General features: G+C 37.4%; 1 protein-coding gene across 1 annotated transcript in view; it reads right to left on the bottom strand.

Annotated features, from left to right (window-relative positions):
• Positions 1 to 16,228, bottom strand: part of MEGF8 (multiple EGF like domains 8) — a 197,259-nt gene that overhangs the window by 154,671 nt on the left and 26,360 nt on the right. Inside the window, exon 8 of the mRNA XM_085865088.1 lies at positions 4,439 to 4,633. Coding sequence (XP_085721214.1) covers positions 4,439 to 4,633 — 195 coding nt within the window. The remainder of the gene's footprint in view (positions 1 to 4,438; positions 4,634 to 16,228) is intronic.

Genomic DNA, 16,228 nt, shown 5'->3' with positions numbered 1-16,228 from the left:
CACTAGTTGGCAATTGTGGATCTGATCTCAAAAAAAAAATGGCATGCATTTGTAAGCCATCATTCTTCATCTGTGTTCAAAGTGTGAACAACATTGGCAAATGCATGTCCGAGAAAAGGTTGAGGATGTGTTCAACATGCAGGTTTTTACAACTAAAATGGCAGCCAGTCGGCCATCTTGGATCTGATCTCGAAACAAAATGAAATGCATAAGTAAGCCTTCATTCTTTATCTGTGTGCCAGGTATGAACAACATCGGTCAATGCATGTCCGAGAAATGGCTGAGGACGTGTTCAACATTGGGGTTTTTTTCAACTAAAATATGTACACCATCACATGTCCTTTTGTTAAGTATGAATAAAATTGTTTCATACATGTCCAAGATATGGTTATGAACACACACCGACACGAAAATTGAGACCAAATTGATAAGCCCCTGTTTCAGACCAAGCCCAATGGAGGTTAATAATGTCCAAAGAGACAGGAACGGTGACAGACTTACAGTACATGGATAATTTAAGCTCATCATATCGAACGATGAAAAATTGGCAGAACTACTAAAATTAGTCAAATGGAACTCTGACAACATTCAAATGGAATTTGACCTCAAATGCACAGAGTACATCTTCTGACAAGTAAACCAACAAAAATATAAACAATAAAAAAATCAACTTAAATAAGACAATACAGGAGCTAGACAATGAAGCATCATACAAATACCTCAGAATAGAAGAGGGCCATCAAATATGTCACAAAGGGTTTGCTTTCCATGAGGCAAAGGCAAGTTGTTTCAGGACAACTGCCTCGCCACAAGCTTCAATGAACCATGGTGGGCAGGAGGAAGGGTAGGACAACTGAAGACGAAAAATAAATCTGTGCATGTGGAAGAGCAAGTTTCTTTGAAAGAATTCCCAGGATGAGTTGACATTGGAGAAAGTATCGATGGGAGGCCAGTCTAGAAGTTTGATGGCTGCTCGGAGACCCTGCCAGTCGGCTTGAGAGAAATGCCAGACTCGAGGGCGTTGAGGTGGTTTTCTGATAACAGCCAGAGAGATGTCCACTTTGACAAGGATGTGGTCAAAAGAACCGATTGGAGCAGAGGAAGAGCAGCAGATATTTTCAGGGAGATTTGTCAAAATCAGATCCAGAAGCGATGGAGTACCATTAGTTGAGATCCGGGTCGGGAAATTGACCACTTGAGTCAGTCCCAATGAGTCGCAGAAAGCTTTTGCTGAGGTGCCATGACAGGTGAGAGAGGTACCCACACCTAGCCAACTGGCATGATGACAATTGAAGTCACCACATGTGAGGAAGAGAGAGTTTGGATGAGATGATAGAAGTTGGTCAATGTTTTAAGATAGGGAGGTGTAAATGGAGTCATCACTGTTTGGTGGACGGTACAGTACACATCTAAACATGAGGTGGGAGTGGAGTGGAAGCCAGAGCGAACATTCGAACATTTAATGGAAAGCGAACATTCATAGCAAACTGGGTTTTTTTAATTTCTCGGTCAGAAATGTGATTAAAGGCATTTTTTGATGGATTAAATAAAGGCGAATTAAGAGAATGGAGAGAAGAAACGTTGTAACAGTTGGATTTTTTAGGTAAGGTATGACGGAAAGGTCGAATTCAGAGCAGTCTGTTGAAATAGAAAAAGAGTAGTGCATTATGATACAGTAATGAGTCCCACACATGTGAAAGAGGAAGATAAAGCATTATAAGAGAACGTTTTTATTATTTTTTTGAGAGAGTTTTCACCACATTAGGTATTGGAGAGGTTGCAGAAAAAATTGTGAGGTGAATGGTGAATTTGGATCGTTAAACGCATGGGGTGGAAACAGATCACATGGTTATGGGAGAAGCACAAGGCTATGGGAGGAGTATCGTCAAAAATGAATTTGTTTATTTATTTATTTATTTATGTTAAATAAGGATTGCATAACATTCGGAAAAGGGAAGGTTGAAGGAAAATCGTGGAGGTATTTGGTGAATTTGGAACTGTAAACACAGAGTGAAGCTGCTGGGTAAATGAAATTTACCAGGAAGGGGGTGGGGAGAGACACCTGGTTACAGGAGGTGTATAGAATGCAAGGAAAAATTATTATTTTTTGATGGATTTTTGAAGATTATGTAAGATTCGGGAATGGAATGTTGTACGAAAAAATTGTGAAGTTAATGGTAAGAGAGGGTTAGCGCAAGTAGAAGAAAGATGGTGTGGTGGCAGAAAGAAGAAGAAGAAGAAGAAGAAGAAGAGAGAAGAAGAGAGAAGAAGAGAGAAGAAGAGAGAAGAAGAGAGAAGAAGAGAGAAGAAGAGAGAAGAAGAGAGAAGAATCACAGAACTTGAAGGTATGGTAGTTTTTTTGGTTTGTTTTTTGAAATTTTAAATTTAAGACAAGAAAAAGAGTGTCAAGTTGGGATGGAATAGATGGGAGACATTGGGAAAGTGGTGAAATAGGAATTGGAGGTAATAAGGAGAAAATACAAACAGAAACGATTGTACACCTAGATGGGGAAGGATGGGTTGGCCTCAAGGAACTCGTTCAGACAAGTTTGACAAAAACTCAGAAAATAGCGCAATTTTTGAAACAAAAGCAAGCTAGGAAAACACAGAAACATGTACATATGAAAATAAACAGTTAAAACGTCACATATGACAACCAGAAACTTAACTTTGAGAAAGTCGGCAGAGACCCCTGAGAGAACCTGCCGTTGCGGCAAACCCAAAACCGGAAGTCAAATTTGGATGCAAACATGAAGGGAGCAAGCCAGAAAAGGTATCCCTAACCCACCTTGCTGAAATTATTTCAAGACATGTGCGAATGGAAGATGCTACACATGAAATGTAAATATCAACAAATACAGCCCCGATGATAAAAAAGACAAAAATATGGACATAAAATGAAGTATCAAAAAATATACACCAACAACTGGGAGAATTAAAAAACAGCAGAAAGCGGTAAAAAAAAAAACAGTTGGAGAGATTTGGCATAAACAAACAAGGCTCATTTGAATGGTTAAGAGGTGGTGAGCTCAACCTTGATGGAGAACGAATATTAATAAATGCCCACGATGAAGGATACTATACCAATGGCTTTCAAAAACTATTGGGATGGAAGAAAAAAAATAAGTCAGAACCACTGTACACGCAAAATCACAACAAAGTATGTCATCATCCACTGGTACATCCATAAAAATTTCAATATCCCAGTTTCAGAAAATTCATGGAAACATAAACCAAAACAATAATTGAAAACAATGAAGTAATTTTCATATTCATGCACGACCTGATGATCCATCGAGTGGGAACACAGAAAACAGCATTGCAATTGGATATAGTACTTCAATACAAAAAATAAAAGGAGGTATTGCAAATTAAAGAGTCAGTACACAGTAACTTTTGGCTTAAATAACACAGAAATCAGGAAATATGACGAAATGCCAAGATCTCAAAAATGAATTCAAAATATTCTGGAAGCTGAAGAGTGTCGAAATTGTACCAGTGATAATTGGAGCAATGAGAATTTAATAGAAGAACTGTATGGGAATCTTAAAAACCATTCCTGGGAATATTACTACAAACAAACTATAGTTGTAACCTGTCCGGGTTAGGTGACTATCCTGAAAAGAGCCCTCGGAACAAAACTTTGAGAACAAGAAGATTTCACAGCTTGGTCCATGAATCATGATACCCTGAATAATACTTCGTTATAAGTTAATAACTTTGAGCCCCAGGAGGACTCCGTTCGACATTCTGAAACCCACATATGGAGATAACCAATGAAAACAAGCACGCGCGCACACACACACACACACACACACACACACACACACACACACACACACACACACACACACACACACACACACACACACACACACACACACACACTGGTTTGACTTCCAGAGGTTTATGCAATGCAAATCCTTAATCCTGCTGCCTTCACTTGGATTTGAACGAGCAACATAATATCTTCCCCACCTGGCTACCAACATATTTCACCGACCTTTCTTCTTCCAATGAAACCTCAAGAATTGCTCTTGGATAGTGAATAATTACCAGAACAAAAACAAGGGGGAAAAATAATAATAAAAAATAAACATAAAACAATATAAAATAATAATAATAATTAAAAAATAATAAATTGCTGAACAACTTGTTCTATTAATTGAGTGTATAATTGCATTCTGGCACACAAGATCATATTGCGGATTTGAAGACGAAAATGGCAATAAAACATTTTTCTTGGAAATAAACACTTTGATGGTACCTTGAGCATAAAATAACTTCTCAACTCATGACATACATACATATATATATACACTATGTTAACACAATGCATGCAGGTATGTAATCTCATACATGTGCATGCAAAGTTATGTTTGTTGCTCATGGTGAGTAATATTAGCAACCTGTATTTTCAATCACAATCCAAAAGCACGTTTGAGAGCATGCCTGGTGCTGATGGGGTGGTGTCCACCATAAACAAGAAGCAGGCGATCATCTGGACAAAATATCATGGAATGTCCAAGGACTGCTTTTCTTCGTCCACCCAAAGGAACAATGTGCTCCCACAGAGCAGTGGTGAAATTGAACTTGTACAATTCTGATGAAAATCGCTCTTTTGATGTCCTTCCTGCAAGCAAACCACAAACCAAATGAAGGACAGAACATCTCTACGTGTCAAATAAAAACCTAACTCTGCCTTGCTGAGAAACAAAATATGAATAGTCACAATCTACAATATAAAAGAAGCTCGGTCTCGGTGTGCCTGCCTGCGTGCATCCGTCAGCAATTGTCCTATAGATAGGGGATACCAGTGCAACATAGCAATACACGCATATACACATATACGTACATGCAGCATATAACGCACTGCACATACACATGAGGAGAGTTTGTTTCCTGGCAAGGCCCATGCCTCATACTAACCCAGTCAGTTTGATGAAAAGAAGGAAGAGAGTTGGAGTGGAGGGTGGGGTGGTGGTGGAGAGAGAGATTTTTCTTTATTTATTTTGAACTTCCTCTTCGTGTGTTGTATATTATTCGGAATTCAGCACATCTAAAAAGGCTGTGATGAATATCCCATTAATACTCTATACCTCCTTTCTCCCCAAGTGTATAGCGAGGATGGTACTTATACACCTCCTAATTTAATTTTTCCATTAACAACAACAGTTATTTTTTAGCAATTATGCAAAGCCCTAAACAGGAGACTGATTCCTCCCCCTCCCATACAAACAAATGTAAAATTGACACTGTTTCAAGGAGCATAAGGTCAAAATAGGAGACTGATTTTCTCCCCTCCCATACAAGCTAATGTTAAATTGAGACTGATTCCCTTCCCTCCCATACAAGCAAATGTAAAATTGAGATTGATTTCTTCCCCATTGAGCAAATGTTAAATTGAGACTGATTCCTCCCCCTCCCATACAAACAAATGTAAAATTGAGACTGTCTCAAGGCCCATAAGGTCAAAATAGGAGACTGATTTTCTCCCCTTCCATACAAGCAAATGTAAAATTGAGACTGATTTCTTCCCCATTGAGCAAATGTTAAACTGAGACTTACTGATAAAAGCACTTCTTTCCTTTCATATTTTTCATTCCATTCAAAGAGTCGAGTTTATTCACTTAATCAGAGAGACATAAAGAGAGACATCCCCATAGACATCACCATTTTTTGATCACCATCGAGTATATTCACTTTATCTCTTCAAGCATGAAAGAAAAAAGCTATTCCCCATTCGGTTTCTTAAAATGCAGAAGTGTTTTTTTCAGAGCACAGTCATGCTGCAAAAATGAGTCAGGATGCCCCACCCGAACCCCAAAGGATGTTTCTTCCAAAAGCACCAAATGGATAATATTCTTCCTTAAGAGACTGATTTAATTGTTCCAGGTCTTCTCAGTCAATTTTAAATGACCAATTATACCCTAAATCATTCATATCATACCCCCATTGTTCTATTCTCATACAAACGATACGCCCTTCTTGATAAAATATTATTTGAATTGGAACTGTGAATTCTCTATGACCTGGAGATAAAATCAACACTTCTGTATCTTTGGAATACACAGCCGTTTTATTAAAGGATATATATTGTGATAAATCGCTTAATCTGACCAAGTCATTTGAGTGAGTTGGGCTTGGATAATTTATTAATTTCTAAGCATTATTCATATTAATATTTTTTGTTACACTATATTTCCGTCATTCAGCCTGTGCCTTTGTGTAATAACTTGATAAATCAATATCCAGTTATTGGGATACACCAAAGATAGAACCAACTTTACCAACATGTCATTGATATTAGATTAAAAATAATGTCATAAAAAATTTCGTTTTGTTGAGTTGAAATAACACATATAGACATAATTGACCACAACACTTGGCATTTAATAATTGGACTTGAAATGTTTGATAAACACCATTCTGGAAGAATTTTATTACTTCAAAAGTTGGTGGAAGACCAAAACTATCAAAATAATATTTATCTTGGCTATTAATAATACAAACCAATGAGAACCATTCCCATTATTATCTTCGAATTTCATAATAGTATTATATATATGTTCACACACGTTTGTTAATTCATCTCTCATACAAATAACCAAATTATGAATTTTTTATTTCTTACAATATTTGACAAGTTCTAAATTTGATGTTGTATTCTTTCCAAATTCTTTAAACCACTCATCAATGCTCATTTATTTCTTAGAAAGATATAATCCATTACCCCTTATAGTTAATTTTACACCTGCTTGTGAGATAGAAGAAAGCGTATCTCCAAGTTACAATCTCACTTTAACAGGCAGACTTTCAAGTTTTTCAGCGAAATCTACAATTACACCACTTCCACTAATTTGTTTCTCTAACTCTTTGTTATGTCTTTCCAATTATTTTTGAGCCCGGAGTTGAGCCTTCCTTTCGTTGACAGTTTTCACCGCTGCTGAAATACCACCCGTCAATGCTCCAGCCACACTTACACCAGCAAGTAAAGGAATTAGAAATGGGAGAAATCCTCCACTCGTCTCTCTTGTTGAATATTTATTCAACATTGGTTTTGACATTTTAATTTTAAGTGAGCCAGTATCGTTCAGGATTTTAACCTGTTCTCTTGTGAGCAAAACATCAATTCGTACTGCTCCCTTTCTCTGAATTGTATTAACGTTAATCTTTCAAGGCTTTTGATTTTGAACACAACATGATAGTTTATGAAGATTGATTTGATTAACATACCCCAGTTGGTACTTTATCACTCATTTATTTAACAAAAAAATTATGTGAGATTTATAACACCATTATCTGTCTTAATCCGTAATTCTGTTTCTTCCAAAAGCAAATTATATGTATCAACTTCTTCACTCTCTCCTCTTTCAATGCATAGGGAAGTATCCACTTGATTGGACTTTATCGTTTCCTTTTGAGTACTCAGGTCAATCGCATAGATTGTATGCAAACTTTTAAATGCTGTCATATCCAAAATAGGTTCATTATTTCCATTCCTTTCACACACCTTTTGGCAAGACTTGTATGCTTCAGCATAATCATTTTTTCCCCAATTAATTTCCAATCTATCTCGTGGATAAAATGTTCCATCTGGAGAAACGCGAGGTTGTTTCACCTTAGCATTATCAGTCACTGCATTATTCTTATCAGTAGCAGTATCACCATCTGGTTTTTGTTAAATGAGCCACTGATATCATGGCTTTACTTCCAGAACACCCAAATTCCACGTGCAAGTCGTTTGGTTCTGTTTAACGTGTTGGCATCTTCTTTCAAGGTATGATACATTGAGTGGTTTCTTTGAGTTAAGTCTTCTATTCAACATCTCTTCTGTTTTTTGATTTGGAGTATATTCACTAATACAACAACTCATTTCCTCAATTAGAAATTTATTCTGATCAGCAAAAGCGTAAGCCACACCAAAAAGCAATGTACAGTCATGCACTGCTTAACAACGTTCCGGGCAACGACGGATCGCATATACGACGGATCTGCCAGCTCTGAACAAAAAAAAATGAAAAAAAAATGTAGCTGAAAAATTCCTATCGTCGAGTGATGTAGCCGACGTAGCGCTGCCAGTCGTATAAAAATAGCACGTACAATTATGTACGCTGTTCAGTACATAATACTTCATAATGATAATAAACGACAGTGTGGCCCTGTTATAATGCGATCGTTGAGGTCCATAAAATGTCATCGCGAAAAAAGCAGGGTCGTGCAAAATCGGGATTCAAGGAAATCGGCTTTCAAACTGAACAAATGTTTGCACGTTTACCTTCCAGCAAGTAAATTACCTTTGAATTGAAGAATTCCGCGAATAAATCGTTGTTACAGTCGAAATTAAAACGCAAACTTCTTTTTGGTGAAGCTTTTCATGTTGTTAAAACAATCGCACTGTTCAGAAAATATATATCACAATTGACAGGAGCTCGTTTCTTCATTTATAAATTATAACATCGATGCAATGATTATGTATTTATAAAATCCAAATGCTATTTATTCATCTTTCTATAATCGATGCGAGAGGAGATTGTAAGCTGCTGCGAACAACACCGATGGCCGTCATGAACAGCACAAAGGTAAAACTAACGTGTCTTCCGTCTTCTTGGATGCGTGTTACAATTGCCGACAGTATTCAGTACAGTAGCATGCTGTAGAGGTTTGCATCCGAGGAGCAATAGGCTATACCATATAGCCGAGGTGTGTAGTTTTGTGTAAGTACGATGTTCGAAAACGAAAAAAAAAAGATGTTCACACAATGACGACGTCGCTTAACGACGCGTTTCTCAGAACGTAACCCTGTCGTTAAGTGTCGCATGACTATTTTCATTATCATTCCTTTGCAGTTGAAATCTAATTTTAAGACCATTCAGAACTTTATCATGATAACAAAATCCAAATATACCTTTAAGAGGAACTGCCGCAGTAAATCTATTACCTGTTTTTGTATCATCATTATACATTCCATTCCTTTGACTATATCCAGGGTCTGTGTTTGTTCCCGTTGACATATCAGGAATAAAACCTTTGACAGCCCCATTTCCCATTCGATCACAAAATCATTATAGTGTAAATTTCATCATTTCAGATGCAGCAGAGACATAATCAAAGACTTCAACTTCTTGTGTTCCAATGTACAAACGAACACGATCAAACATTTTCCAGAAGAAATCATTTCCGAGTGTAGTGTTTGTGTTATTCGCAGCCTTAGTGAATATAAATTTACACAACAAGAAACTTTCGGAAAGATTCAAATAAGTTTGTTGATTCTTTATTTCAAAACATTTTGTTCCATTTGCATTCCAGTCTGTTCTGGTTATTACATTTATCTTGAAGGAGTCTTCATTCTTTAGTGGAGTTTGAGATGACAATGGTATCATCCAAATCATAGATACTATCAATTGCTTTCATACTTGTATGTATTTAGGAAAAAAGATGTTAAAACTTTGGAAACCCTGACCCAAGTATGTGAATTATTTTCTGTCGTTCTTGGGGAGACAACTAAGTTTTGCCTTTCTTAATTTCTTTTATTGCTTGCAATTTATGAGATTCCTTTTGGGCATCTTTTATACTCTTTATAGCACCCACGACATTTCCCACAGCAGAAACAGTTGAACCAATTTGCTCTTCAAGTTTAAGAATAGTTGAACCTATACCCATTGGAGTATCAATTATCCCATCTCCTCTAAATTGATGTCTGACACCGCTTTGTCTCTTAGGTTTATAGTCTCCTCAAACAAGAAACATACATTCACCCTTGTAGTATGGGGAAAGGAACATCCCATCCCCTGTAATTATTTTATATTTTCCCAACTCGTGTTTCCTCACAATAACCATCGTATTTATTTATTGGAAAACTTCACGTAGGTGAATTCTGATGGATATAATTTCTCCATTAAAAGAAATCATGCAATTATCTTGGTCGGTTATCCTAAAATTTACTCTCTATATGGTTTTTCCTGACACAGGTGGATAAACCAGATTTTTGGGTTCCATATTGAATTTATAACCAATTGGGGTTGAGTATGCGCTGAATGAAAATATTGTATTTGTTCTTATTCCATCATTATAAGCACCATCAATCAAATCACAGTGAAATAATACCGAATTTATGCCTGAGGATATTTCAATGACATTATCACTGTAAAATGTCCCATTAGTTTCAATCTTTTTTGAGGAGAAACACAATAACTCTCTAAATGAATTATCAATTGTGAAATTAACCTTGTAGTTATTTTTAAGTTTAATCGTTGATTTTGAAGTATGTTTTTGAATGTCGACAACAATATTTTTTGGTTCATCACCCTGTTCTTTCATAAGGTGAGCAATTTCAGAAGATATTTGAGAAATCTCATGTGCTCCGGGTGAAACTGTTATCGTTTTGTATCCACTTCCCGGATTATGACTAAACTTCTCGGTGATATTAAACAAGGTATTATACGTTTCCACAAACAATAAAGATGCCTCATATTATTTTGTTGCATCAAGTTGTCGAGGATATGGGAATGAAGATGTTTGGTTGCTTGTTGTGAAATTAAAACGAAGGATTGTGCTTCTCATGTTATTTAATATGGGATACAATGTCATTTTATTGATATTTATTACTTATTTTCATGTTCATCAAATTGTCGAAAATGGTTGATTCTTCATGAAAACAATTCTTATTTCCATCCTCATTACCACCTAACAGCAATAACAGTAGAGTAACCAATTATGATGAGTCATTTGGAAGAAAAGTATCAGCTGTACCAAGCCTAGTTTAAGCCTGAAAAATCTGTTTCTCCTTCACATTCTTCCTACTTTTACCAGATGTATTGACCCTATAATTAAGAGTCCAGCAAATCAACAGAAACTCTATCATCCTTATTTTTCATATTCAATGGTTTATCAAAATACTTTGATTCATCCCTCACAGTTGAATCTTGTCTCCCATCTTTTGTTCGAAGAACCATTAATCTCAGAGTTCGTTTAACAGGGGGTTGAGCAGAACTCAAGAACCTTCATTGATTATTCAATATCAATCCCTTTTCTTGAACAAGATGGATATTGGTGGTTGTTCTGTTGGAATGAGTCCTGCTTTGGTTTTTGAATCCACTGAATATTCATTATTTTGAAGAGCCTTCACAATATAATCAGGGGGTTGATTAATCTCTTCCAGTTGTTTAAATAATCCTTCATCATCATATGCTAATTCTCCTATATGCTCAAATTCTTCCTCCATCATTTGACTGAAATCTTGTAACATTTGAAGTTTTTTAGGAGTATATTCTATTGTGGGAACTGTGGAAGCATCTATAATTTTTTTCTTGGGAAGTTTTTAAAAGTCGTTTCAAAAATTTATCTTGTTTTCTTTCAAATGCTTCTTCACCCGTTAGTTTCTGTCTGTGTTTCTTCTTTATGTCTTCCTTTTGTTTTACACTTTTGAAACCAACTCTTGATGCTCCTTCTATCTTCTTGCTCTTTATTTCGCATCCATTTATTTATTGGAAAATATCATTCATGAATTATAAAGGTCAACAGCGAAATTTCCTTTTCTTCATCATTAAAGTAGATGTGTTCAAATAAATCCTTTTCTTCAAATATTTCATCAAATTCTTCATTAACATTAATACGAGTTGTAATTTCTTCTTCAGTAATAATTGTATCTCTGCTTTTCATATGTTTGCGTTGAGTTTCTTCATCAACATCAAAACCGAATGCTAAAATCTTCACCCCATTACCACTTAGATGTTTAATCATTTGTGTCATTCCGTCTGTATTAGTTTGTAATATCCCAAGACCACCAGATTTTAGTTTCTTTAACTCACTTTACAATGTGAATATTTTGCTGTACCAAGACAAACCTCCTCAAATATTTGGCCTTCATTCCTCAATCGCATATGTTCTTCGACTGAAATATAGTAATAATCTTCACCTTCTACTTCTCCTGGCCACATTGCTCTGGTTGTTGTGGATACAATACGAATCACATGGTGGTTTTTTAGAAAATTTACAATATTTTCATTTGTACTATTCAAGAACCTTGATTTATGAAAGTTTTTTCCAGAAGCAGATTTACCCACAAGATTTATAATAACAGTTTTCATTTATATATGTAATTCTATTTAAAATAAAAAATATATCCCTTAATATCTCATCTTCTTTAACAACGATATATTTAGATTTTTCAGTCGTATGCTTCATATAATCCCAAAATTCCTTTTTACTACTGGTGGGGCAGCATAGCTAACCTAATGTGCATTTAGTGATAAAAGCACCAAATTTGGCAGACTTGTAGAAAGACATACTATGAAGCGATTTGGATATTTGGCCACCACGGATTTAGCCTCTGAGGGCTGTGGCAGCCATTTTACAAAATGGCGGCAAGGTGACATTAAAATGGCGACCAGAGGAATTAAAATGGCTAGGGCTTCTACATTTGTGGAACGATTTCATCGTTTATGGGGTCTGTGGATGCGCCTCACCGAGTACTACAAACGTACAGGAGCAGATTTTCGAAATTCGAAATTGTGAAGGGGGGGTAGGGGTGGGGGGGGGAAACCTTTTTTGGGGAAATAATTAAAATTTTGTATAATATGCTCATATAGTCGTAACATGGACTCTAATATATTTATTTGTCATTGCAGATTGGTGATTGTGGTTGTCGCTTAATAGCAGCCATGTCCAAGAGCTTCAAGTTGGTCGACCCAGAGCGACCTGTCTCAACGTCGTCACATCCACCAACAACGAACTGGAACCTGTGTATCATCTGTCAAGACGACACGAAAGAGACACTGACTCGTCCCTCACAGTCAAAGCGAACAGATGACGGGAGCAGCTACAGTTCCCTGGCCGAAAATCTGATCAGATTCAATGAACTGAAGGAGCTTCCACGTACGCTTCAGCTACAGCGGCTTGACGAAGGTCACGGAATTGAAGCAGCTATGGTTGCGAACAGTGCTGGTTATCACGAAACCTGTCGACTGAAATATAACGGGACAAAAGTAAAGAGAGCCGAAAAGCAAATGCGTGTAACTGCTGATGACAGCCATAATACTGATGCATGCAAGCGCACCAGGTCCCTCTCATCGAGCACAGATAAGTCAAGGCCCCCCTCCTGTTTCTTCTGTGAACAACCTGCAGGCTCAGAACGGCTTCATGAGGCAGAGACCTTCACAATTGACAGGCACGTGAGGGACTGTGCGACCCTCCTTGAAGACAGTGCCCTACTTGGCAAACTCAGTGCTGGGGACATGGTGGCCCTGGAAGCTAAGTACCATGCCAAATGCTTGTCAGGGTTATATAATCGTGCCAGAGCGGCCCGATCTTCTGAAGCGCCAGGAGAAACTGAACCAGAGAATGAGCTGTCAAGAGTAGCTTTTGCTGAACTTGTGCTCTTTATTGAAGAGACCAGACAGGATGAGGAGACGGCGCCAGTGTTCAAGTTAGCAGAACTGGCTCAACTATACCAGTCAAGAATTGAACAGCCAGGCGTCAGGAGCAACACAAGGGTAACATTCCACACGTCTCAAGCAGAGACTCCTTGCCCAGTTCCCTGACATGCAATCACACAGCAAGGGAAGAGACATCCTGTTGGCATTTCGAGAAGATGTTGGCGATGCTATTGCTAAAGCTGAAATGGACAGCGACAATGATGCTATCCATCTTTCACATGCTGCAAAAGTCGTGCGCCGCCACATGTTTGGAGAAGCCAAGCCTTTCATTGGGTTCCCTGAAGGATGCCAGAAAGAGTCTGTGCCACAAATGCTGCTTGGACTGGTCAGCATGGTCTTAGACGGAACAGCATCAAGGACCAGATGACAGACACAAGCAATGCAGCATTTACCATTGCTCAAATTGTGAAGTTCAACAGTGTAAAACGCAAGCATATGCAAATCACGTCACCATCCTCCACTGTTCGGCACAGCCCTGTGCAAGAAACGCCTCTTCCAATATATGTGGGGATGATGTTATACGCCCACACCCGCAAGAAGGAACTGGTGGATAGGCTGGCACACGTTGGCATGAGCATCTCATATGATCGTGTCCTCCGCCTCACAGCGCAGATGGGGAACTGTGTCTGCGAGCAGTTTCACTTGGAGCAAGTTGTCTGCCCGCCCAAGATGCGTGGAAAAGTTTTTACTACTGCTGCAGTAGACAATATAGATCACAATCCGAGTTCAACAACAGCGAAGTCCTCCTTCCATGGCACAGCTAACTTACTGATCCAACATCCCAGTTTCATGGGAGAAGGTGTGGATCGAACCAAAGTCGTAACTGGAGGATCTGGGGTTGCAAGCACGTTCATGAACTTGCCATGAACTGCTGTCATGTAGATGTAAGAAGGGTTGTGTGAATCGTTGCAAGTGCAAAAAGGCTGCACTTGAATGTACTGCTCTGTGTCAGTGTGAGGGGGAGTGCACCCAGAACTAGACATCTCTACTTTTAATTTTGAGTTTTTCATCATATCACTGTAACATCATGTGTCATTGAAATGTATTATGTGGAATTTTGTATTTCTTGAGTAAATTATTTTGTATTTCTTGAGTAAATTATTTTGTATTTCTTTTGGAAATACAGCATGCATTTAACTTTTAATAATTTAATAGAAGCTTCGGGGTGGGTGGATGTTTGGTCATTTTTACATCATATTTTAGTCAGTTGTTGTTGATGATATATTTCCAGGAATGTTTATTCTTACACGCTTTTTCATTGTCATTTATTTTACGCTTGTTATGTAATTATGTCACCCGCAGGGCTATACGTTGGACTATAGGTTAGGGTTAGGTTAGGTTAGCTAGTTTAGTCCAACCGATAGTTGGGGGAGAAGCGCCCCCCCCCCGGCAGCTTAGCTATAGTTCGGCCTTCCTGCTGCCATGTGGGGGACCAACCAGTTGGGTGACCCTTTATGTGGTGGTGCGGACTTTCTTTAAAAAAAGCATAAATGTAGTAGGGCCCAGAGCGATTTTTCTATTTTTCTCCCCCCCCCCTCCCCCCCTTAAAAAACGCGAAAATCGTTAACTGCTCTTTTGTAGAGCCTCATTAGACACATATATAGGCACAGTGATAGTTGTCACCGAAGTATAAACGTAGAAGCCACAGTGATTTGAAAATTTTCCCAAAAAAAGGGTTTTCCCCCCTTCAAAATTTCGAATTTTGAAAATCTTCTCCCATACATTTGTAGTACTCGGTGAGGCGCATCCATAGACCCCATAAACGATGAAATTGTCACAAATGTAGAAGCCCAAGCCATTTTAATTCCTCTGGTAGCCATTTTAATGTCACCTGGCCACCAGTTTGTAAAATGGCTGCCACGGCCCTCAGAGGCTAAATCTGTGGTGGCCAAAAATCCAAGTAGCTTCATTATATGTCTTTCTACAAGTGTGCCAAATTTGGTGCTTTTATCACTGAGTGCACAATTCTTTTGAATATTTGAGCTGTGCGGCGCCACAATACATAATGTAGAACAAATGTCTCTTCAAAAATCGTTTGTATCTATTGAATTTAACGTGAATAAAATGAAAGTATTAGCATTGTTTCTTATTGAGCGACGAGGGAGTTAAAAGTATGATTGACTAAGATAAATACAATTACAAGAAGAATGTATCCCTCTTGTGTTGTAGCTTTCCATTACCGTTGGTTTCTCTCATTAACACAATAATCAAAGATAAGGTTCTTTTTTGATTTATCCAAATCTTGGGGAGAAGGTATATCATCTGTATTATCACTAAAAAACAAGTTATCGGCTTAGATTTCTTTTTATATCTTTGTGTATCACAAAATAGTTGTATTATATATTCATTTAGTTTGTTTTGAAGTTTAAATAAACCGATTATATCTTCTTTTTGAAGACCAGCATTAAAACCTTGTGAGAGTCATTGATAATTGGGTTGAAAACTTGACTTTGTGAAAATTATTAAATTATCATAATCCAAAAAGTTGGGAGTAAGGAGCATCTTTAAAAGTAAGCAGGTTTTTACACACTCGCTTGAACCAACTTTGAGACATCTCAAAGAATTTGGAAGATTTTTATGGTTGTTAAATTTTATCTTATTTTCCCAAATGGGTAAAAAAATCATTCATTTATATATTTGGAAAAAAGGTTAAGTTTTTTTGACTTTTTTAGAAACTCTGTTTTATCCAAAGTTCAGTTTTAATTTTAAGATAATCCATTATTTTATTTATTCAATATCTTGTGTTAATCTTTCCCTGAAAATGACAATCGTTAATCATATAAATCATCAAT

This window comes from Eptatretus burgeri, chromosome 1 (genome assembly GCF_056783735.1).
Source record: "Eptatretus burgeri isolate ZD-2024b chromosome 1, Ebu_testis_v1, whole genome shotgun sequence".
In the NCBI taxonomy this organism is placed as follows: Eukaryota; Metazoa; Chordata; class Myxini; order Myxiniformes; family Myxinidae; genus Eptatretus; species Eptatretus burgeri.
The sequence above is the reverse complement of the archived record's forward strand: the minus strand, read 5'-3'. Positions and strand labels throughout refer to the sequence as shown.